Genomic DNA, 23,217 nt, shown 5'->3' with positions numbered 1-23,217 from the left:
TAAAGCATAGCATAACCAGAAAAAACATTACTAGCTTTTACTTAATTTTCAAACTCATTTATTGCTTTTTAAAAGTAATTTGTGGGGCTGTCTGCCAGGTCTGTCTTCCCTTTGAGTGAAGCTATATTCTTCTCTAATCCTAATTTTATTAGTATTAGGAAACTATCCTACCACTCTGTTGTCCTAAATTGAATCTGAGTATGCAAAGACTATAAACCTCATCCCAGCTGCTCAAAATCAGATCACATATCAGAATTGTAATTAAATTAATCCTGAATTTTTTAAAGGAGAAGATGGGTAAGATTTCATGCAAGTCAAAACAGTTCTGTTCATGTCACTCTTAGAACAAATAATATGTACAAATATAAAGTCAAATTAAAAACATACCAAGTATCATTGGCAGTTTGATGATTGTGAATGAACTTCTTTGTGCATCAGGGTCAAACTGCTGGGAAATACCTGGCACAATCACAGCAATGTTGACTAAGTTTCTGTGCCTTTTTCCATGTCAGGCCTCTTTTTGCTGCTTGTTTGCTTACTTTCCCAATTTTATTTTCTGTTGAATGCCTCATTGCCTCCCCAGGACCCTGTTGGGCATGTGTGGGAATACTCACAGTTAGCTCTAAAATAATTTTTTAATCAATAAGTTTTAAATTATTGTAAGACAGCTTGTCCAATAAAGTCTGAGTAGTTAGGAGTAACCATGCTGAAGATGAATGTTTTGCCTAGCAGCTCCCTCATGTAATAGTTAACGTCAAATAAATTTAAAATAGAACATAATGATGGTTTTTTTCATTGCTTCTCAATCATTTTTATACTTCCTAATTCAATTTGAAAGTGAAAGGAGTTTAGATGGACTAGCAGTATTTTGGATAATACACGGTTGAATTTTTAGAACCAAGAGATAGTGCTTACTGATTTAAGTTACATATGCATAAATAGGAACTTGGACCAGTGTTGGTTGAATGCTGAGACCTAGATTTTTAACATTAAATATTAATAAATCCTCCTTTTCCTCCACCTTTATCTCCCTCACACTCTCCATAACAGAGCTGCATTATTTTGTTTTTCTTTGGCTACAGATGACTACTCTTACAAGGCAAAGTGCATGTATAATGGGTAAACATTTTTAATGCAGTGTCTTTCTCAGAAGCATAAATAATTTTGCAAGCAACTTGTAAATATACTCCATCTAGAATGAAAAGTGCTTGTGTTGAGATATACCTAGAAATTATTACTTAACTGCATAGGGTTATAATTTTTATTATGACAATACATGAAAAAAATTTATTATGTGCAAACTGTTGTTTAATATCATAACAGCCTTGACAGATTACAGAACAAAACTTCCCATCTGATTTTTATGTCAACTCCCCAGTCTACTGAAAACTACATTAACACATATTTAGATGTAACAAAGAAATAAACACAGGTCTAAATGCTTACATGACACAGTATTTAAACTTACAATATATTTTAAAAATATTTAATCCAAGTAGTGTTAAAGGACCACTGTCAAACTCTTACAATTAAAATTTGGTAAGTCTTAATAAAAATAATCAGAAATCATTCTTTTAACTTAAGATCATTTAAATATTATCTGGTAGTGAATTTCTTATAATAGAAAAAACATGACCCTAAAAAAACTACTTTCATTTGGATTATAGCAGCAGTTTACTAGCAAACTCCACTTTGGATTATGTGCATGTAAAGTTCATTTCTGAGCTAGGAAAATATCCCCTAGATTTTGATAAAGGAAAAAAGTCAAAGTTTTGGTTAAGCACTTAGTGGATTTAAGCATAGCTTAATAGGGCATTTTGACAGTGATCTGGCTATTTAAGGATCTTAGCTGATAGAAATACTGAGCACAGATTTAAACACAAATGATGGAGGACAGAGGTTATTCTTTCCTTTTAAACTGACATTGCCTGTGAGTCTTCTCGTAAAAGCTCAGGCTTTACAACACAACAAAATCTGGCTACACAGATTCTAATATTGGATCAAATAAACAAACTGATAGTGGTATAACACAGGATGCTAATTCAAAGTTGTTATGGATAGGCTTACAAAGAAAATTTTAAAGTAATAAAAAGAAGGCTAGTTGATTAAAACACAAGTAAGCCTGTTTATTACAAACTGAACAACTGGAAGCAAAAGCCTCTGGCTAGTCCAGAGACTGTTTCAACAACTTAGTGATCATAACCTAGGGGTGTTTCCAAGGAAAGCGGCTCCGGAAAGACCTGGGCATCAGAGACCCCAGGCCTTATAAAGCCTCTTTCTTGTCTCCTGGTAGGGGCGCTCAAGATCCGTGCCGTGATAGGTCTATTTCTCCATTGCTGAAGCTTCCTCTGGAAGCTTCCCTGCCCCTCCACAAAGATTGGCACCCCCATCTCCTCCCCAGTTCCACTCCCCCTTTATACATGCATAACAGTACTGAGGATTAATATGACAAATCACTATTTTGTTGCTTGCACCTACAACATTTAACCTTGTACATACATTGTTAACTACACTTCTAATCTCACTTTGTTACTTGTACCAAAAACATTTAACCTTATATATATATACATTGTTAACTACATTTCCCCAAAAGTTTAAATTTTTTTGTTCATAGCAAAGTGATCTAGTGAACATCTGCAAAACTTTAGCAACTTGACATCCATATTGGCAGGCTTTGGATTTCTTGGGTGACTACTTTAATGCACAGAGTTACCACCAGGGCTCCCACAGTCTTCACACCACTGTCAACTAATTTGCAGGAATTCAATTATTATCAGGTAACCTGTAACACCCTGGCATCCTCTGGATAACTGATGTAAGCTTTAGAGATATGTGTACCTTCAGCCTGCTTCCTAGGCTGTTTTTGTATTTCTTCCTCTGCCAACTGAGGCAAAGATAAACACTTCTTGATTTCATGACATAAGTCTACCCACTGAACACTCCCCATGTCATACACTGATGTACATGGATTTCTCAACAAAAAAGAAACTCTGAAGTGACTGATAACAGGTCTTCAAGTGCTGCATCTCTGCACATGGCCTGCCCACTCACAGTTTTGCTTCAGCTTGGAGATAGGCACTTCTAAGAAGAACTAGGCAACAACAATCAGTACAAATCTTGGTAAAGAATATATTCACAGTAAAGGCAAGAGTGCAGACATCTATGAAAGGGAAAAAGCCTTACATAAGATACTTGCTTCTATCATTTTTAGACAGAGATGCTTTTTTTAATTCAGTGTGATAGGTTGGTCTTTCTTCTACATTTGGATCTTTCTTCCAAGAATTTGCATCTATTTAGAAGGTTATCAGCTTCCTCTCCCTCATGCCTTAGACAGAGCCCAAACCTCTGATGTGATGGTGTGTGTTTTGCAAGATGTTATGAGTTAGAAGTTTAATGTTAGAAAGTTTCGGATGGTATGTTCCTTGTACCCCTATTCCTTCCCCTCATAATGGTTTCTTCCAGGTTGCTTACCCCTAAGTTTTCCCGCCACTTAGCTGTCATTCAGAGTGCCAATCTCCCTGTTCCTCTCCTTTTTACCCTAAAATAGATGTGTCAAGTTGTGCTGCCCACCTCCCCTATCATTGTAGCCACCCCCATTTTGTTCTCAAAAGTTCTCTGTCAATCACCCCTGTTCTTGCAGTTGGTTGGTCCCCTGAGGCTTCTCCCCTCCCGTCTTTTCCCCACTGGTCATGACCCAGGATGTAATCATACTGTGCTCTGTCTCCATTGGTTATTCCATGTCACCACCCTTTCACACCCACACCCTTTATAAATTGTAACCGGACCCCATTCCCCTTGGCACTTGTCCCTGACTTGTTCCTGGAATAAAATCTCGTTGGACCACACGCAAGTGTCGTCTCCTTTGTCCCTCTGTCTTGGATCTTGGTGACACCTCTGTGCAAGCGTCACCCACACCGCCGCTGCACACACCACCACCTGGTAATCTCATTAGAGACCCAGGGGCGGCCACTCTTGTGACACCCACCGGCCACTCCAGAGGACTGCTGGCCGGCGCCTCGATACCCGGTGGCCGCTCAGGAGGTGTTACACTCTGGTTTCCTTACGATTGGCTATGATGGGGCAAAACCTTCTGCATAAAGTGAAAGCCAAACAAGAAAAGTTCAACTGCACTAAAATTTGAGAGAAACATTTGTAGTCTTTTTAGGAACATATATATCTCTATGTACAAAAATAAATTCTGACAGTGTCCATTAAAAAAAGCTAAATATGTACAAACTGTCAGAATAATTACACAAACTCTAACATTTCAGCAGCTTTTAAATATCACACATTCAATTTTCATAAGCAAATTACAATGCTATTTAGCATTTCTCAATATAGCAAATATTTTTTTTTTTTTGGAACAAACCCAATGCAACGCACTTTACATTTCAGAACAACCATGTGCAGCATATACTTCGGATGCAAACAGTAAACAATTTGAGTTACATTCATTTTGTGATAAAAAGTGTACTGGGTGCTTAATGCAGCACCTTCACTATGGCAAGGTCTTGTTAAAGCTTCAATCCCCCCTAACAGAGATGATTAACAACCAAGCTACAACACCATCACATAAAAATACCCTTTAGCATAAACAAAAAAAGCTTTTCTCTCAGCTTTCCAGAACAACAAGCTCTCCAAATATTTTTAATAAGCTGATCAGAAAAAAATAAACACAACCAGCAAAAGCTCGATTCACTTTGTACAGGGTAACGTAACACATCAATTCTCTAGTTCACAAATGGTCTAATTCCTAACTCACATGCCTACAAGCAGAACAGTTCCCTAGCCAATGGTGAGTGAGAGTGCTCCTGCCTGCTCCCTCACTCCTGGTGCACTGGTTCCTTGCACCACACCAGGAAACATGAAAGCCTCAACACTCTGTCTGCACCAAAAGCTTTTGTGATAAACTGATGTATCTGTGACTTCCAGCTTGAAAGTCTGGTCTATAGAATTTCCTTGTGTTAGTGTATTCTAAAGAAACTGCCAGACGAGTGTTTTGCAAAGATAAAACTTCAAGTAGTGAGAGGTGCAGCAGATACCATGCTAACAGGTGGCAGTGGCTGCAGAATTATCTTGTTCTGCTCACTGAGTCCTGCATAGATGTTGCTCCTGCTGTGACCTAATGGCACTGCTCCTAGCACACACTAGGTCTTAGCAAGTGCTCTGTTACATCAAAACCTGAACAGGAAGTGATGAATAATCACAAATCTAGTACTATATCTACTAGGTTTCAGGCATGAATGTAAAACCTCTTATTTTCGTATATATCCATCTGCCAGAGTTGTAACAAAAATAAAACAATATATTTCAATTGCAATACATGTAAAAACATGCTCTGAAAAAGCAGAAAGAAAAACTATAGCTTTGGCTAAAGCTACTAGTTTACAGAGTTTTTATAAAAATATGAAGAAATAAAGTAGGAAAAAACAGGGAGAATTTTTTAAGCTCACCTGTATCAATTGGCCATCTTTTTGCTAAGACATACTGCTTCTGCTTGCTATTCACGCTTTCACAATGCATTTGGTTTTACAGCACGTGACAGATCACACAAAATTGACTGTCATTGAGAAGTGATTCTTGAATTTGCAATATGAAGTGCTATGCTTGCAATGGATCTCATAGCACAGGCAGAAATCTTGTGACAAATTCCAGCTTGGGAAATGTAGTTGGAAGCTAACCAATACAGCCTTTCTGCTCCAAATATGTTAAAGTGCCCAGGTAGTACCTTCTCTACAAGACCTCTATCTACTAAGTCCATCAGGCGCTGACAGCTTGCAATGTAGTCGCTGACACTGCTGTAAGGAAGCCAATCGATCATAGATCCATCATACACCACATCTCCGCTGAACAAAATCTTCCGGTCCTTGTCATGTAAGCAAATACTGCCTCGTGAATGACCAGGCATGTGCATGACAGTGAGCTGTCGATCTCCGAGGTTGATCACATCCCCTGCAAACAGATTTGTTACAGGAAATTGTATGCATTTGCTATATTTCTTAAATGACATAAAGAGAACTACTTACTCGTATGCAGAATTTAGACATGCTACATATTGCAACAATGGGAGTGGGGCATTTATTTTCTTTGTGAGTGCCAAAGAGGTGTCTATAATACAAGCTTAGCAAAAAGGTATCTTCCGATGGCACTAACAGTTAACACAGGCTTGGGTTGCATTAATGGAATATATTCACATTCTAATAAATTGCAGAATGTGAAAAGCAATGCAGTAGAGAAAATAAAATGGGAAACAAATAGAACACATCTAAGCTGGTTCTCCTTTGACAGTTTGCAAAGAATTTATTTCACAGTTTATTATAATTTTACTCTTTGAATTCCTCTAGAATTGCACTGCTGTTACTCCTAAAAGGCAAAAGGCTAAAACATAAATTGCTGGAGGAGAACCAAGATAGACCTCCACACACTTTTTTCATCTCGTTCATTAAGACATAAAAATAGAACTTTCTTACCATTAGGTCATTTTTTTGACAATTTAAATATGAATGCCTTTTAACTGTACCAGCCACTGAACTGATACTTGTGTTTCATGCCTCAGTTAACATCTTAGAAGCTCTGATGCTACTATAGCAGCCAGTGTACTTGCTCTTTTACAGAAGTATTTCTTAAAATAATCTTCCCTCCCTACTTTTTGAGGAAAAAAGACAACTTAAACTTCTGTTGATTTACTGTAATTAAATATCACTATAGTTATTTAACTATTAGTATAGTTAAATGTCATCCAATCTTTATTGAAGCCTTCAGTAAGTTCAGTTCTGCTTTTCCAGCACCTATATGGGATGATCTAATATGTGGTGGTCTGACACCCACCCTTTAACATCTGCTGGACAGTATTGTACAGTTTAGGTGTTTTGTAACCAAAAACCCTGGTCACTGTCTCCCATTAGAGACTAAATTATCTTTTTCACCTGCAACAAGCTACTTCTGTAAATACTACATCAGTAACAAGTGATTTTTTACATTTTACGTAAGTCGGGTAAAATTCAGCAAATGTATTTATGTAAAATTCATGTAAATTCTGTAAAACCAATACTGTATTCTCAGTATGTATTTCAGGAAGTGTTCTGTTATTTACACTTTCTATGTTTTGACAGCTTATAAACAATAAAGATCACCAGATGCCAGAACATGACCTGCTGACATACCGTTTGAAGTCTAAGGATAAACCTGGGGTACTCAATTAGTCACCTAAAACATATGCTGAGCGATTCTCATTCTAGATGGAAAAAAAGCCCGGCCGCCAAAACTTTCAGAACCGGTAGAAACGGTTTAACCCACTATGTCTCTTTTTGGTCCCATGCCGACTGCGGATGGCTTTTAGGCTCACAGGAGTGACACAATTTAATTACGTTATAGGAGGAGCTGGGTAAGCCAAGAGGCGCTCGGCGGCACAGAGCTGCTCCGTAATACCCCGAGCACCGTGCCCGCCGTCCCGGGCTGCCCCTTACCCTCGTGCAGCATGCGGCAGGCCCGCACGGGCGGGACGCGGTACTGCCGGGCGCTCCAGCCGGGCCGCGGCGGCCGCGCCACCTCCCGCTCCGACAGCCACGTCACGGCCTCGTAGTTGTCGCCCTGGAGCAGCGCCGCCGCCTCGGCGCTGTGCACCGCCACGTCCTCGAAGTGCTGCAGCCCGCCCGAGTGGTCGAAGTGGACGTGGGTTGCCACGGCCAGCAGCGGCCTCGGCCCGGCGCCCTCAGCCGGCGCCAGCAGCCCGGCGTCACGCAGGTAGGCAGGCAGGCTGCGCAGCCCCAGCCCCGCGTCGATCACCACGTCTCGCTGCGAGCCCCGCACCAGCCAGATGTTGGCCCGGTTGCCCGACTCGTAGAAGCGTTCCTGGATCCAAAAGATACCGCCGCCCAGGGGCTTGTGCGCGAACCACTCCAGCGCCGCCATGGCCCGGCCGGCGCTGCGGGCCCCCGCGGGGCGGGGCGGGGCGGGCCGGGGCGGGGCGCGGCCGTGCCGGCTGAGGAGTGCGGGCGGCCGCGGAGACTGCGCGGCTGGGCCGCGTGTGTGAGCCCCGTTCCCTCCTGAGAGCGGAAGGGGCAGCAAAGGCCAAGGGACCCGGCTGTGCGGGTAGCGGCAGGACCCTCTAGGCGTGACGAGCCAGCGAGGGAAAGGGAGGGGGGAAGGAGCGGAGAGCAGCTGCGAGGGGTATTCTCACACGGCAGAGAGATAAAATAGAAAACCTCAGTATTTAAAAATCAATACTTTCTTCTGTATCTGTTCTTCCCTTCAAATGATGGCGCCTGCCTGTGAAAACCGAGGACCAGAACCAGCAGAACGCGATCAGAAGTTTCGTTGTGAGGAAAGCGTGGGATGCCGAGAGCTCTCCGGGTCGCTCAGTCTATTTAGATCTGCTGTTGCTGCCCCAGCCGCCCGGCTGCTGTCGGGGATCCGGATTCCTTCCCGAAACGTCAGCTGCCTTCCCCTGAGTAACTGCCCAAGAAACTGCACGCATAGTTTCGGAGGAATTTGAAAGGCCTAAACCTGACTATCTTCTCTTTTATAAATGACACACGAACTATCCATGAAGAGGAAAATACACCCAGGTGATCCTTTAGACATCACCCAAGGCAAACAGAACACTAGTTGTGATAACTTTGTCATGCTTGGTTGGCTTAGTTGTCCAACTCAATTCTTCAGGATTTTTTATTTGTCACTCTCACTTTGTGCTGTCAGTAAACATAAACCTTCTGAGGTTTTGAAAAAATCATAAGTTTGGGTAGAAATGTGCAGTTAAAATGCTGCTAGTTTTAAAGCTTATTACTTCTCATCAGACTAAGCTAATTTACTATGTATTATTTTTAAAGCAGCTTTTAGAAAATGGACCTTTAAATTCACTGCATTTAATGCCTTTCCTTGCTAGCTCAGCATCTCGTTTAACTTTTATTTTGTTATGCTGTTCTGCTGTTGTTTTTTTTTTTTTCCCTACATCTAGATAATTGCTCATGTTTGGGGCTTTACAGTGTCTTTTGTCTTATTCTGCAAGTCTCACATCTTGCTTTTTACCCTATTTTCAGAGGAACTTCCCTTCCCTTCCCTTCCCTTCCCTTCCCTTCCCTTCCCTTCCCTTCCCTTCCCTTCCCTTCCCTTCCCTTCCCTTCCCTTCCCTTCCCTTCCCTTGTTTTTCTTTAAAAAAATATTTATTTAGGTCTCTGTGCTTATTTTTAGACAGTATTCTGTGCTGCAGAGTGACGTGGAAATGCAGAATATGATTTTGTTTTATCCACTTAGAGCTTATTTCTGTTAAAAGTAACAAGCAGGAAAAAAAACTGCCTTCAGTATGTTTTCTCTGGCCTTTATAAAAAGGCCTTTGCTTCTGTCTGGGGTGAACCAGATGCACTCGTACAGGTACAGCAGTAAGTCTGGAACAACTTGGTTGTATTGAGCAAGTATAGTGACCTTGCAGTTAATAGTGAAAGCTCATAGGATCTCTGGGCTAGGACCTTGCACCAATCTGAGTGGTCTGTGGGAGTGAGCAGTATCACAGTGCTTCAGCTTCTCTTGGGTTCCATTTATTGACATTCTCACATTTTGATTTACTTGGGTTGTGCAATTAAGGAGATGAAAATGAATTGGTAAAACTGAGAAAGTGGGGAGATATGACTGTAAATGTTTTGGAGGCTCTTCTTCTTTTATGACCTTTTAAAATATTTCAGTTAGAAAAAACATCCGTTCTTTTTTTTCTGCAGTTAGCTTGCAGTCCTGCTGTAGTTTTTCATGACTTTTTACTACCTTAATTACCTCTTTGCCTGTGTCACTTTATCAAGATCCAAAAATAGTTACTAAGATAAAGGGCAAAAAATAGTCAGGATGAAGAAGTCCTGAATAACAAACACAAACTGGTTTTTGGAGAAAAGTTAAAAAATAACACTAGAATGTAGTCACAGGAAGTTCAGGGTTCTTAAACTTTTTTTCACTTGTTTCTGGTTCTTCTGGTTGAACTCAGTACAGTGCATCTAAGATTTAGAAGAAGGTGACTTAAAATTCCTAGGTTAGGAGGCATGCAGAGGTGCCTAGCAAAAATAGGGAATGAAGCTGATTTTATGCTTGTATCAAATTTAAAGTCTGTGGAAAAATCTAAGATGGGCATTGAAAATGGCTTGCTATTTAAAATTATCTCTGGTTTTAAATTGACTGTAATCTTTGTTAGACACTAACTTTCTTGGTAATATGTACATCAATTTGAAATATGTGAGGAAAATATATGTTTAAAAATCTATAATATTTTCATTTTATCCAAATGGCTGGGTCAGGTAGTGGAAGAGGACATGCTTCATTTGCCTTCAACATAGAGGTTGTTGGCTTTGGTAAAGGTGCAGCTCTACCTGATGTCATCTGTAAGCCTCCACCACCATTTCCAGTAAGTACAGCCAGTATCTTGGAGCACACTCTGTAATAAGGTAAACTGTGTTCACACTCATGTTTAGAGAACATAATGAAATGCATGAACACCCTTAAGAACTTTGGATTTTATAATAAGTCACCATTTCTCTTAAATCATCAAAAAGGGGCTTTCCTGTCCCTTTGTTAACTGTTGTATCCCGTACTTAATTCTGTTGCTTGCAAGGAGTTAGTACGTTGAAGTCCTCATTATGATTTTCTGCGCATTACAAGAATAGAAACAGTGGATACTTGGATTTGTCTGAAATGAGTTTACATTAATCTTTGAAGCTATAAATAGATTTGCTGATTTTAGAAAATTACTATTTATGCAAACATGAAAGATTGTGTATGATTGTACTGTACTGCAGAAGCCAGCATTTGAAAAGAAGTGAAAGATACTTTGTGTAATTAAGGAAGCTTGAGACTTGGCATTTAGGATGTATTTGAAAATCAAAGGGGAATAAAGACCATTTTCTGACTGCGTTTTGATGTGCAGGGAAGCTTTTGACTTACCAAACCGTATATTATTCATCCTCTTAATCCAGCATTACAATTAAGATGTGTGATTCCATATTACTAAATCATCTGTAACTGTTTCTTATGTGAATGTTGCAGTCTGCTTGACAGCACAGTTCTCTGACATCTGGATTCTGTATACACTGCATCTTTTGAGGTACAGTCAGGTTTACAGGCGAATTACTAGCCTCAGTATATTTACAATGTATACTATGGACAAGGTAAGAAAGCTTTTATCCTTCTTTGAACAAAATTTCAGAATCAAGTTAAACTTCTCGGGGAATCTGATGCCATTCAGGAAAATCAGAGTTAACCTAGCTGTGTAAGTATAGTCAATAAAAAATTCAAGTGTTGATTTAATTTTGGACAATGACCAAAAGTATGTTATAGCTTTGAATAACTTACAGTGAAATTATTTGAAGCAGTGAATTATTGCTGTTGCATATTTCTATTAGACATTTTCTGAGTTCACTCAAAGTTTCTGTAAATGCAATTAGAAACCCAATTAAGGAGCAGCAGCTTACCATCAGCAATATTAAGTGATTTAAAGTGCTGGCCAATTAGCAAATATAGATGGAAGCAGTAAGCTCCTTTCGTGGTCCAGATCTGGGACTTGTGATAGCACCTCATGCTTTGCAACATACCACTTAGTTGTTGATTAAGCACCATTTATCACATGAGAGAAACACCATCCATTCTGTAATTCTGTCTGTAGTGTTCTGGATATTTTTGAAAGTGTTTTTGCATATTTGTCTTTCTTTCAAGATTAAAGTGAAACAAAAACACCCAAAAACAAACCCCAGAGAAACACCCACAAAAAACGTCCCTCAAACCCCAGAAATACAACTCTTAACAATTCATTTAAATTCAGCTGGTAGCAACTGAATTGAGTGAGAGCCTGGTTTTAGATACACAACACAACCTGTTTACATGGTAATAGTCATGGGAAGAGTGTCCGTGTTATTCAGATATCATACGTAATGTAGTTGCAACACTATCATAGAAGTGGTTAAGAGCAACACTACTCTGAAGAGAGAAGGACTGGTTTCTGAGAAAGTTAGGTTGGTGAGAATAACTGCTTTTGGCAATTAAGAGTTTAGGATTACTATGAATGACTGTGTAACAGTTTTAATAAAACTGTTTTTTCCTTGATTTTGTGGTACGTTTTTGCAGAAAGATAAAGTGAAGTTATAAGGTATAAATTTAGTTGTAAACATAGTTACTATGCATATCAAAATGCAATGCAGTGTACTTGAGAAATAGTATAGTGCATAGTTGCACTCTTTTTTTTATGTTTCTTGTAGTTTTTATTAATGTACCTGTGTATTTAGTGGCTATCAAGACCTTATAAATAATAAACATTATTTTTACAGAGTACAGACAATAAGCCAGTGCCTCTGAAAAGAAGATAAGGATTACATGTTTGCCTTAAAACAAGATCTTAGAGAAACTACGAAAAAAATGCTATACTTATTGACAGTAGGAGATCAATATCAAAGGTTTGTTTATATGCTTTTTATTTTTATTTATATCTTTATTTATTATTCTGTGAAAGCTGAGGTAGTGAAAAATGTGTTGAGGATGAGTTTCATTCTTATAAAGAGGAAGTAAAAATGGCAGAGTAAGCTAATAGGGAATTTTTCTGCTTTTACATTTAATGAAGTCCTGTAACTGGAAAGCAGCTACTGGGTGGAAAAGAGAGGTATCAAATTTCTATTCTATTTGGTATATAGTAATAAACATTTAAACTATCTACATGCAGCCTTTTCAATTATATGCTAGCCAATACAAGCCAAATTGGTATTTCTATGTGTTACAATACCCTAAACTTTTTCATCAGAGCAAAGAAATATGTAGTAAATACTAGTGTTGAATTCAGCTTTAATTGAAATTGTATAAAGGCACACTAAGAATAATCAATATTATATTTAACAGATGGAAATTGTAAAAAAAAAGATACTCAGTTTTTTATTGAAGTTTTTATTAGAAGCAGAGCTGGATTAGAAGCCAGATCTTGATCTTTTGTGGGACCCAGATTTTCTTTTGCTTACACATAACTAAAAATTAATTGCTTTGTTATTGTTTGTTAACAATAAATGCTGGAGTTATACTTGAAATCCAATCATAAATCATTATACTGTTAAAATTCAAGCTTCCTGGTCAGAAAACTGAGCTAGCAGGAAAAAAGGAAAGTGGAGCATAAAAACTGATGTGTCTGTTTACCATACTGTGAGGATACTGTAAATCTAGAAGTCACTCATGATTTTTACTGTGAGAAGTGCTTCTTTTCATTTATTATTTTTTTCCTAGTTTTATTAGCTGCTGAGTGCATATTCTGAATGTTATAAATCTCAAGTGCTGTTACAGCTTTATAAAAGTGTTTAAAAAACCTGAAGTGGCTAAACACTGGATAATATTTTCCTTCCTATCTTGTGGCAATTTAGAATAATGAGAGCTGACATATAATCTAAAATGTAAGGTTTCATTTCCACAGAAACCCATCAGAATATTGTCTGGGTAAATATTCATGATGATAATATACAGGTGCATAATCCAATCCCCTCAGAATTTTTGTTCATTTCTGTTCATGGTGTAATGGTGAATTCTAGTTGGTTTTGAAACGGTATGCAATTTTTTTTAAATTAGGCTTTGACTGTAACACTCCTTATTGTCCAGTTGTTTACATACTAAAGCCGTGTATGAAATGGAGCAGCAGTGTGAGCAGTGAACACATTGCCAGCCAGATGTTGTGGCTCACAAAAGACAGATTATTTCCCCTGATCTGCAGCTGGATCCCAGGTGATGCAACCAGTTAAAATTGGCTATGAGGCAAGAATGGATCTGATCCTTATTTCTGGATCCTTTTATGATGATAGAAGAACTTTGAATTACTCTTTTATCATATGTCCTCTTTCATCTTCTGGATAAACAAGTTCCAGTGTCTGTGGATTTCCATCTCATTAGAGGATAGCTGTGCTTTTGATCTTTGTCAGGCTTGAAGTTTGCTATTTCTGTTAGAGGCACAAAAAGGGAAATTGCTGTGTCTGAGACCCAGCCAGGGTTATTTCCAATGAAACAGCTGCTTTATGAGACAATGCCATCTCTCTTTTCTGACTTTTATCTCATGTGATTATTCTTACTATTCACCTCAGGATTATGTTTGTTCCTGAAACCTTTCTGAGATGGAGAGATTTCTCTCTGTTGCTGAGTGTATTATTTAATGGAACTGGCAGTTTGGAAAACCCTTTTTTTTCCTACCAAAGTTGACAGTTGCAGGAAAAGCAGGTAGGCAGCCACTTTATAGATCCAAATAATGCTTCGAATGTTCTCATCACCTCTGCAAGGGTAAGTTGGTAAGCTGAGGTATCTTTTTAATGAATCTTGAATTGTACAAAAATGCCACATCTGAGCGGTGGGTTATAATTACATCAGTGATGGTCTTCAACTGAAAAAGCTTGGTTTTATCTCAGTTGAAATGTGCAGTTGTCTCTGGGACTACATTCTGTGGCAAAAGTGGTCTAGCTTTAAGAAAACTGTAGAGTATATTATTTTAACTGATATTTTCTGTTACCTGGTTTACAAAACATCTTGTAAAACTAAGAGGGTGTTATAGGGTGGGCTGTAAGCAGGAACTTCATAAATTGTCTTTGCTACGAGAGTGAACGGATTGTTCTAAAACCTCAGAGCAATATCTGTGAGCCAAATGGTCCTTTGAAGTGTGAGAAGGGAAACATTTTAATTAATTAGGATGTATCTATCATTATTCAGGTAGCAAATGAAAGCCGTATCTTATTCTACCTGAAAATTTTGATGTGCCGTGTAGCATAGATTTCCATCATTCAACACTCATTTTGAGAGAATAGCAGGCATATTCTATAGAAAGTTCTTTATTTACCCCACTATGCAAGTTATTAATCACTCATATTTTCTGTAGGTATATCTGCCAAGACTAGGTGACTGCCACCTTGGCAGTGGTTTGGAATTAGTTCCTTGGTTATAAGTGGCAAGAGTCAGTCAATATATTTTTTTACTGATGGCATCAGCAATTATTTCTTCACTAAAGAGCCTTGGTCTGAAATCCAAACTACTGGTTTCTTTTCCTCTATTTGCTGAGAGTTTCCTACATCTGTGAATGCCCCTTGAGTCACTGTTATTTTAATTGTAGACTCTTTCATGCACAATTTTGAGAAGGTTTTCTGCTTGCATTCATAATAAATAATTTTAGGGTTTGTTTTCATTTATGATATCTTCTTTTTCCTTGGTGAGTACACACCTGAAGGATGGAATGCCATACAGAGAGACCTTGACAGGCTGGAGAAGGGTGCATGGGATTTTCATGTGGTTTAATAAAGTGAGTGCAAAGTGCTGCACCTCAGTTGGGCCATTGCCAGCACATTGAGGGAGGAATTGTTCCTCTCTCTTCCCTGCTTTGGTAGGACCCCACTGTGGTTCTGCATAAGCTCTGGGGTCCCAGCACAGGAAGGGGCCACTTAATTGATCAGAGGGATGGAGAACTTCTCCTGTGAGGAGAGGCTCAGAGAATTGGGATTGTTCAGCCTGGAAAAGAGAAGGCTTCAGGCTGAACTAATTGCAGCCTTCCAGTATTTAAATGGAACTTACAGAAAGATGGAGTAATAGCATATAGTGACAGGACAAGGGGGAATGTCTTAAATTGAAAGAGAGCAGGTCTAGATTAGACATTAGGAAGAAATTCTTTACTGTGAGGGTGCTGAGGCACTGACACAGGTTGCTCAGGGAAGTTGTGGATGTCCCATTTCTACAGGTGTTCAACACCAGGCTGGATGGGGCTTTGAGTAACCTAATCTAGTGGAAGGTGCCCCTGCCCATGGCAGTGGGCTTAGAAGAAGATGATGTTTATGGTCCCTTGCAATTCAAACATTTCTGTGATTCTATGAGTCAGTGATTATGTGCTAGAAGTCTTTGATACAAAAGGTCAAAGGCTATCTTTGTTACTATTTTTTGTAAAATATCTGCAAACATTATCCTTACTTAGGTTAACAGTGCAATCAGATTCAGTAATTTTACACAAAGTGGATTTTGTGTGTGGTTATTTGGAAAGAAAAAATGAGACTGATTTAAAAATACTAAAGTTTTGGTATTCTTTTGGCATTATAGATTGTATAAAAAAGGTTATTCCATATAAATGGATGTACTTGCATTGTATGACTGCTGTGTTATTTACAATGAATTTCTCAATTTAGTTATTGTGCCTGGAAGGAGGTTAAATGGATTCAAGTGTTAAGTTGCTGTTTTGGATAGGATGCAAAGCTTTTCCATTGCAGAAGTACTGAAAGTCTTGGAAGCTGATGATCAGACACAACCTTTTGAGACTTGGGAATACTGGATACTATTTATGATTAACACAGTGATGTTAAATGTTACTCAGTGGTTTTGTAATAAAGGTTTGATTGTGAAACTCTAGAAGAGTACAGAGTTAAGTGTTATATTTGATGTTTCAACCTAGTCTCTGAATAAATTAGCATTTAACAATTTTGTGCTTTTCAAGGATAAAAGAATAAATTATAGTATTTTTGGAGTATTGGGTGTTTTTTATTTGTTTTGGACTGAGGTTTTTTTTGTTTCTTTTTTTACTGTTTAACAACCAGAAACTGTTCAACATGGGATTAGAAAAGTATGCTGTATGCTCAGTTACAGGTAAATATGAAGGACTGTGTCTGAATTGCCTTGACTGTGAACTGAATAACACTTTGTCTATAGCAATTGAAAGATAGTCAGAAGTACCAGGACAATGCAAAGGCAGGAAACACAGACACCAGGAAATATCTGATGTTATCAAAGCTAATTTTCTGTGAACCTGTGAAATGTTCTGATCTTTCAAGTATTTGATTCACTATTTTTCAAATAATAAAAAATATATGAAATGGTTACCAAGTCATATATATTCCTTCCAATTCTGTATGTTGAGACTTATTGTATTTGGCATTATTTCAGATCAAGGTGAGTACCGTTTTGTCAAAAAAAAAAAAAAAAGAAGGAAATAATCTGCTTTTATTTATTTACTCTGTTGTAACAACTGATTGGCAGCACAAATGCAAACTTTAGCTCTCACTCTTGCTCTCCTTTGTCCTTACTCACTTCATAAGTTTTGAACTGGGAGCAAACACTGATGTTACTAAAAATAATGTCTGTTATGAGAAGCTATGTTTTATAATAGCTTTCCCTAACCATATCTTTATAGTTCACTACTGCAAACTTAATTACTTACTTATTAAGTTGAAGTGCCCCTGGACCTGGGCCACTGGAATGGCCGAACTTTTTCTCCTTGGGATAGAAGCCAGTTGTCATTATGTGGGTGAAATTGTAATCCTGACTCCCATTCCTCAATTTAAATTACAGCTAGAATTCCCTAAAACTTTTGTGTTAAAACATTTTGGCATGCATGTAAATAGGATCAAGCACAAAAGGAGTCGTTCCTTTCTCTGGTGGCAGGGGAAGGATTACTGCCATAAATCATCATTTTTCTATTTTAAAGCTATTTTCTGTACAGATTGGAAAAGACTCCCAAGAGAGATGAAATCAAAGAAGACAAACAAAAAAGGTATGTTATATATTTTAAGCAAGTATTACATAGTAGTTGAGAGACAGAAGCAGTAATGGAGATAGTTAGAGGAAAAAAATGTTAGGAATGTTAGTCTAAATCGGTAAGGCATTTGGTAGATTTTTTTCCTAAATATTTTATTAGTCTGCCTTTTGTGATTTTTGCTTTGCTTCTGTAGGATGTTTTAACTTACTGGAACAGACTTACCTTCAATTATTCTGCCTTTTGTGTTGATATACCATATTAACATACAAGATATGTAAAAGTGAAAAATTAAAAAAATATTCACAAATCTTTTTTGGTTTGAAAATTTGTATCTTTAGTCAGCACTTATCCTTCTATTCGGTAGTAACTGGCTGTTCAGGTTTCCTTTATATTTTGGTTTCTCAGTTATCTTGTTAATGATTTAGTTGATTTTAAAAATTTTTTAGGTAATCCTTTATATGTAATTTAATGTTGGTTATTTTCTATTTTCCCTAATTTTACTTCATTTTCAGCTTTTGTCTGTAGAATTGTGATCCTTGAAAAGCAGTTGGTAGTGGTAGTTCTTACAGAAAACCTGATTTTTATTACACAGCATCATTTGTTTTTCAAAGTGTTTTCTACTATGCATGACTTAAATTTTAAGTTCTCTGTAGCAATCTGTGGCCTCCTGTGAGAAGAAACACTTGGTCTCCTGTGTTTAGCTGTCTGTTTTTATATAATTGTTTGCTTTCTTCCAAGTGTCATGTGTCATTTTTCAGTTCACAGATAAAATATAAAAAGGAATGGGAATGTGCATAGTCACAGACACTGGCTCAGCTGGAATCCTTGTTCATTTTTAGAGCATCATTGAGAAGCATGATACTAGACTGTAAGATTCAACTGAAAATTGCAAAATCTCCAAAGGTGGGACCAGAATATACTTGAGGTTTTATTCCAAATGAAGAAACCATGGGCTTTTATAAGTTTATGCACAATAGTTTTCACCCTGAGATCATAAAAAGGGAATGACTGCTCACTGGGGGAATTTTTCTTTCTTCAGTTCCAGTTTCTCTACTGGCTCTTAAAAGTACATTCCTCTACATAATGGCAAAGATCAGCTGACCATCAGAATTTGATTGGATTAAAAAACAGGTTCCCCTAAAAGCAAAAATGATGTGGGGCTAGAGTTTTTTGTGGACTCCTGATGATACATTTAGGTGGGTTTTTTTGGTGGTTTTTTTTTTTTGTTTTTTTTTTTTTTTTTTTGTTTGTTTGTTTTTTTTGTTTTGTTTTTGTTTTGTTTTTTTTTTTTGTTTTGTTTTTTTGTGGAATCCAAATGATACAGAGTTATATGAGTCAGGAGGTTAGTACATAGCTGATCAATGACCCATTAGAACTCCTGGTACACCATCTTTGTTGTATTTTGAGTTCACATAACTTAGGTGACACTTTAACTATGGTTGAACAAAGGTGAACAAATCAACAGAATTTGCACAGAAATTCAAACCAGGTTCCTACCATTCTCCCTTTTTAGCTTGCAGGAATGATTTTGGTATCAATAGTTCCATGCACAGGGGCAGCTTTACTTTTACACATCTCCTCTCCTTCTTTCTGGTTTCCCTGGATGTTTTAACTGAAGACCTGACCATTTGCCTTCTCAGTGACAAAACTTTGGGTAGACTTCCACATCTCTCCCACACTGACCCTGGGCTGTGAAATGCAATATCCTAGATGCCAGCAGTGCCTGTTGAAAAGAAAAAATACATAAATAAGATAAATTAAAATGCCATCTGGGTTTAGTTGACATTGTAGGCCAGCCATATGCATAGGTATATAGCACTAAAATGCATGCATTTTAACCCAACTAGTACAACACCAGGTATTTGGAAATGAGATGAGACTGTATTCCATTGCACTTTTAAAGTATATAACATAGGGAGCTATTTTGCTTGAAGTTCTAACAATGGGTCAGTGCCTCTAATTTTATAAGGGTCAAAGATGCCCAGCTTTTAGAGACAAATTTCAAATGTCTGTTTGTTCTATAGGCATTATTTGTAAAATCCTGCAGGAGGTTGTGCAGGAATGATAATTCTAAATTGCACTTTCTGCTTGTTTTCCTAAAAAGTCTACTTCATTCTGGATGTGCTTGCTTTGATGCTGTTCATGTTTTTGCAGAGCAGCTCGACTCCCCTGAGCTCTGTGCAGTGCTTTAGTCATATAATCCTTTCCTAGGCAAAACACTAGAATAAACTCAATGTTATTTATGACAAGTGTTTTTGATATAATATAGGTGTTTTATCAGCAGTTCTCAGTGTTCTCCTTCCTTGAGTATTTGGGGAACTTTGGTTTAGTGTGCCGCCATTCAAGTAACTCTTACCTGGGTATATAGATTGCTATTTTTGATCTTTGCTCCACTATACAGTTAGTCAGAGAGAAACTTGATAACATTCATGAATCAGGGGACTATGCAGAAATACCCAACACAGATCATTAGATGAGAGCCAATTGTAGTCCAAAAGCTATGTAGATATAGTAATCATGCCTTCTGCTAGATCTAATGAACTTCTGCTTTTATTTTTACATCTACTTGTGTGAAGCATCCATCATTAATGTTTTGTATAAATTAGTAAAAATTAGGTTTTATCTTTTCAAGATGATTAAACTTAACAAGTGAGATTCTGTTCTAGTTTCTTAGCATATTTTAAGTATATAGATGACTGGTATTTTGTGAAGCTGAATATTGTACTTTAGCCTAGCCTTTGGTCCGCTACTTGTTCAAACTTAATTTCAGACTGCCTTTCCAGGCATCTCTTACATAAATCAGACATTTACTTCTCTGAATGATGCAGCTCAAAGTCTCAGGTAATTTTAATACAGATATTACGGGATTTCTGTGGTGTACTCAGGATGTATTTACTCTTAAGAACAAGTAAAACAAGAGAATTTGTCTTTTTCACATTAAAAAAAAATAACAGTAATTATTTTATTTCACGAGGTGTGAAAACAAAAAAGACAAAAAACTCTGAGAGTAAAAGTAATCTGGATTAAAAAAACTGAGCTAAGATGTGCATACTATTTCTAAATTTTACAACAAAAATTGAAGGAAAATGAAATATAGTATGTGTATTTGTATAAATGGAATAACAGATTTTTCTCATCTTGTCTTGCTACTCTGAAAGACAACTGTTCTGCAGTATGGTGGTGCAAAGGTTAGTGTAAGAATAGAGTCTGGCTGTGGAGAAATTACTTCCTTTGCTTTTGTTTGTTCCTGAACACATCAACCAACTGCTCTTCACTGGGTAGCAGCAATACAGCCTAATGTGAACAGCTACTACTGGAGCTTACAGAAGGAGGCACTGGTGCCAGTGTTTTTAAATCTGTTGCTTTTTCACCAATCTACTGATGTTGGAACTTAAAACAATTTAGTAAGTTGAGAAGGAAGAAACATACAGAAACTTATGTGTGTGAAACTTAGGATGTGACTTCTGTTTTGTTGGTAGTTACTTACCACGTGGCAGTGGGAACCTTTAAGGTGAAACAGCTTTGTATTTTTTCTCCAGGTGATCCACCAGTTGTTTGAAGCAGTTATATTATTACATACAGTATGTCAGTATGTGGTATTGCTTTATCAAGTGTGGTGTTACATTTTAGTTAAATGGTATGCTCTGTCTCACCCCTCAAAAATCTATGGTTTATTCCAAGACTGTAATCCTCCCCGACATATAACTTTCCTGTAATGCCATTGGCCCAAATTTTATTTCATGCCCACTTTGAATCTCCCTGTTAACCTGTGCTGGGGAGACCAGGCTCGCTCTTGGCCTTTTTCTCCCTAGCTTCTCCCTCTCTCCCCCCACCCTTCCCTCCCTCAGACACCATGCTGCTTCCCAGGGGTAGAATAACCCTTCCCAATAAACCCTCATCTAACGAGCACCTCATGAGCCCTGTGGAGTCTCCTTGCCTGCCCGCTGCTACAGCGAACTCACAGCTTGGGGGTCCCCCCGGGGGACCACAAACGCACCACGACAATCATGGTCTTCTGTCAACTGTTCTAGCAGTGGATGGTAAAGGGAAACAGCATCTCAGTTTGTTACAAAATACATGGTTTTTAATGGCTGATGCTTGACCAGGTAAATCCTTATTAAGCTCTTGTGCTTCAAGCCATATTGTTTTAAATATTGACACATTTGCACAGCTGTCTTGCTGTTAACTGCATCTTAACTCTTTCGTAGTATGGAGGATGAGCTGTTGCTGTAACATGGGATTACCTTGTTAAGAGATTGCTTTGTGACAGGAGCTAGAAAAGAAGGATGAGGAAAAAGAAAAACCTGAAGATGAGGAAGACAAAAGGCAAAGGAAGTAAAGATGATGAAGAAGCAGAAGAACCAGAGGAATATGATGAAGAAGAGCATTAAGAGGTATAATGTTGGTTTTCCTATTTATACAGAGTCAGATCCCAGTCATTGATAGTGTGTTGCCTGGCAAAGAAATGTCCCTAGCTCCCAATAAGGCAGAGCTGTTTTGGGAGAAATTACTACACTCATTATCTTTGTTGCACTATGTTGTATTGTAAATTTAAGTGACTATTCTAGACTTGTTACTCACAATGAGCTCTGATAAAAAGATCTTGTATACAAGAATGTGTTCTGATACAACCAGAACACTCAATTACTCCTTTTTATCACAAAAACAGTGATGCCTGTCGTTTCATACATATCAGGACTTCATTAAAGGATTTGCCTTTTTCCTTCCCAATAATCTATTACTGTTTTAAAGTGTGGGTGCTCAAGTGCAGTTTAAATTATGTTTCTTCTATAAATTGTCTTCTCTACACATATAGTATTTTTTTTTCCATTGGTTTAGGAAAATGACTACATTTCTTCCTATTTTGAAGATGGAGATGGCTTTGGTGTTGTCAGTGATGACAACAGGGCTGATGCAACATAGTAGCTATTGTAGCTATGTGTTAAACTGCTCAAGCCTTATACTACTTGAAGCAGAATTCTGGAGATAGTCTGAGTATAAATAAGACTTAATGCTTTAGCTCTGTTGATTTTAAACAGACTCTCCAAAACCACATTGGCGTTTAATTGTACTATTCTGTAAAAGAGGCTAGGAAGTCCTTTGTTTTGTTCTTTTGCTCAGTGTTTTGCAGACATGCCTTTTTAAGGTCCTCTGTAATGCCTACGAATAGAGAAAGCTTTATGCAGCTGTGTTTCTTCTGCACAGAAAAAAAAAAAAGTGTATGCATTTTACTTGAAATTGTGTGTAAGAATTTACACTAGTCAATTCTATGCCTCAGCAGCAAAATGTAGAAACAAATAACAAAATTCTTCATGACCACTGTAAAGAAAAAAAAAAAGACATATAGCCTTTATGGACATAAGCTGCTTGTTGGTAGCTGACTCCTTTGAAGAACTTTTATATAAACTTCTGAGTTCAGATAACTGAAAATAACTGAAAACTATGCACTTGAATATAAACTGACTTGGAAAGACCTTACTAATATAGACAAACAACATTATAGTAATTTGAAGAACAGTGGGAATCCAGGGCAAAGGGAATATCCCCGTCTGCCCTGGGGTGCCCTGACTCCCAGGAAAACACTGGCTTTTCACCCTCATTCATGGAGAACGCCTCCTAAGCCTCAAAGTAAACCAGAAACCACAAACGTTGTGCAATAGGTGGTTGAGATTATAGAGAGTAGTTTATACTCTCTATATATTTGTAATATAAGGTGAGAAATTTAGAAATGG

General features: G+C 37.9%; 1 protein-coding gene and 1 long non-coding RNA gene across 2 annotated transcripts; one reads left to right on the top strand and one right to left on the bottom strand.

Annotated features, from left to right (window-relative positions):
• Positions 1 to 1,247: 1,247 nt before the first annotated feature.
• Positions 1,248 to 7,943, bottom strand: MBLAC2 (metallo-beta-lactamase domain containing 2). The gene is made up of 2 exons (XM_021541572.3): positions 7,467 to 7,943; positions 1,248 to 5,952 (listed from the first exon to the last, which is right to left on the bottom strand). The coding sequence occupies exons 1-2, from the start codon at positions 7,909 to 7,911 to the stop codon at positions 5,564 to 5,566; spliced, it is 834 nt and encodes a 277-aa protein (XP_021397247.1). The 5' UTR covers positions 7,912 to 7,943; the 3' UTR covers positions 1,248 to 5,563.
• On the top strand, positions 7,607 to 22,799 carry LOC146763677 (uncharacterized). The gene is made up of 2 exons (XR_014951234.1): positions 7,607 to 7,743; positions 8,283 to 22,799. It is a non-coding gene; the product is annotated as an uncharacterized LOC146763677 (long non-coding RNA).
• Positions 22,800 to 23,217: the final 418 nt, after the last annotated feature.

This window comes from Lonchura striata, chromosome Z (assembly GCF_050655825.1).
Source record: "Lonchura striata isolate lonStrDom1 chromosome Z, ASM5065582v1, whole genome shotgun sequence".
In the NCBI taxonomy this organism is placed as follows: Eukaryota; Metazoa; Chordata; class Aves; order Passeriformes; family Estrildidae; genus Lonchura; species Lonchura striata.
Note: the sequence above shows the minus strand (reverse complement) of the source record. Positions and strands in the feature narration are given on the sequence as shown.

Excerpts from the sequence above, each read along its gene's own strand:
- MBLAC2 (XM_021541572.3), bottom strand. The coding sequence starts at position 7,911 with ATGGCGGCGCTGGAGTGGTTCGCGCACAAGCCCCTGGGCGGCGGTATC. Across the intron at positions 5,953-7,466 it reads CTGCCGCATGCTGCACGAGG|GGGATGTGATCAACCTCGGA; the intron begins GTAAGGGGCAGC and ends ATCTGTTTGCAG.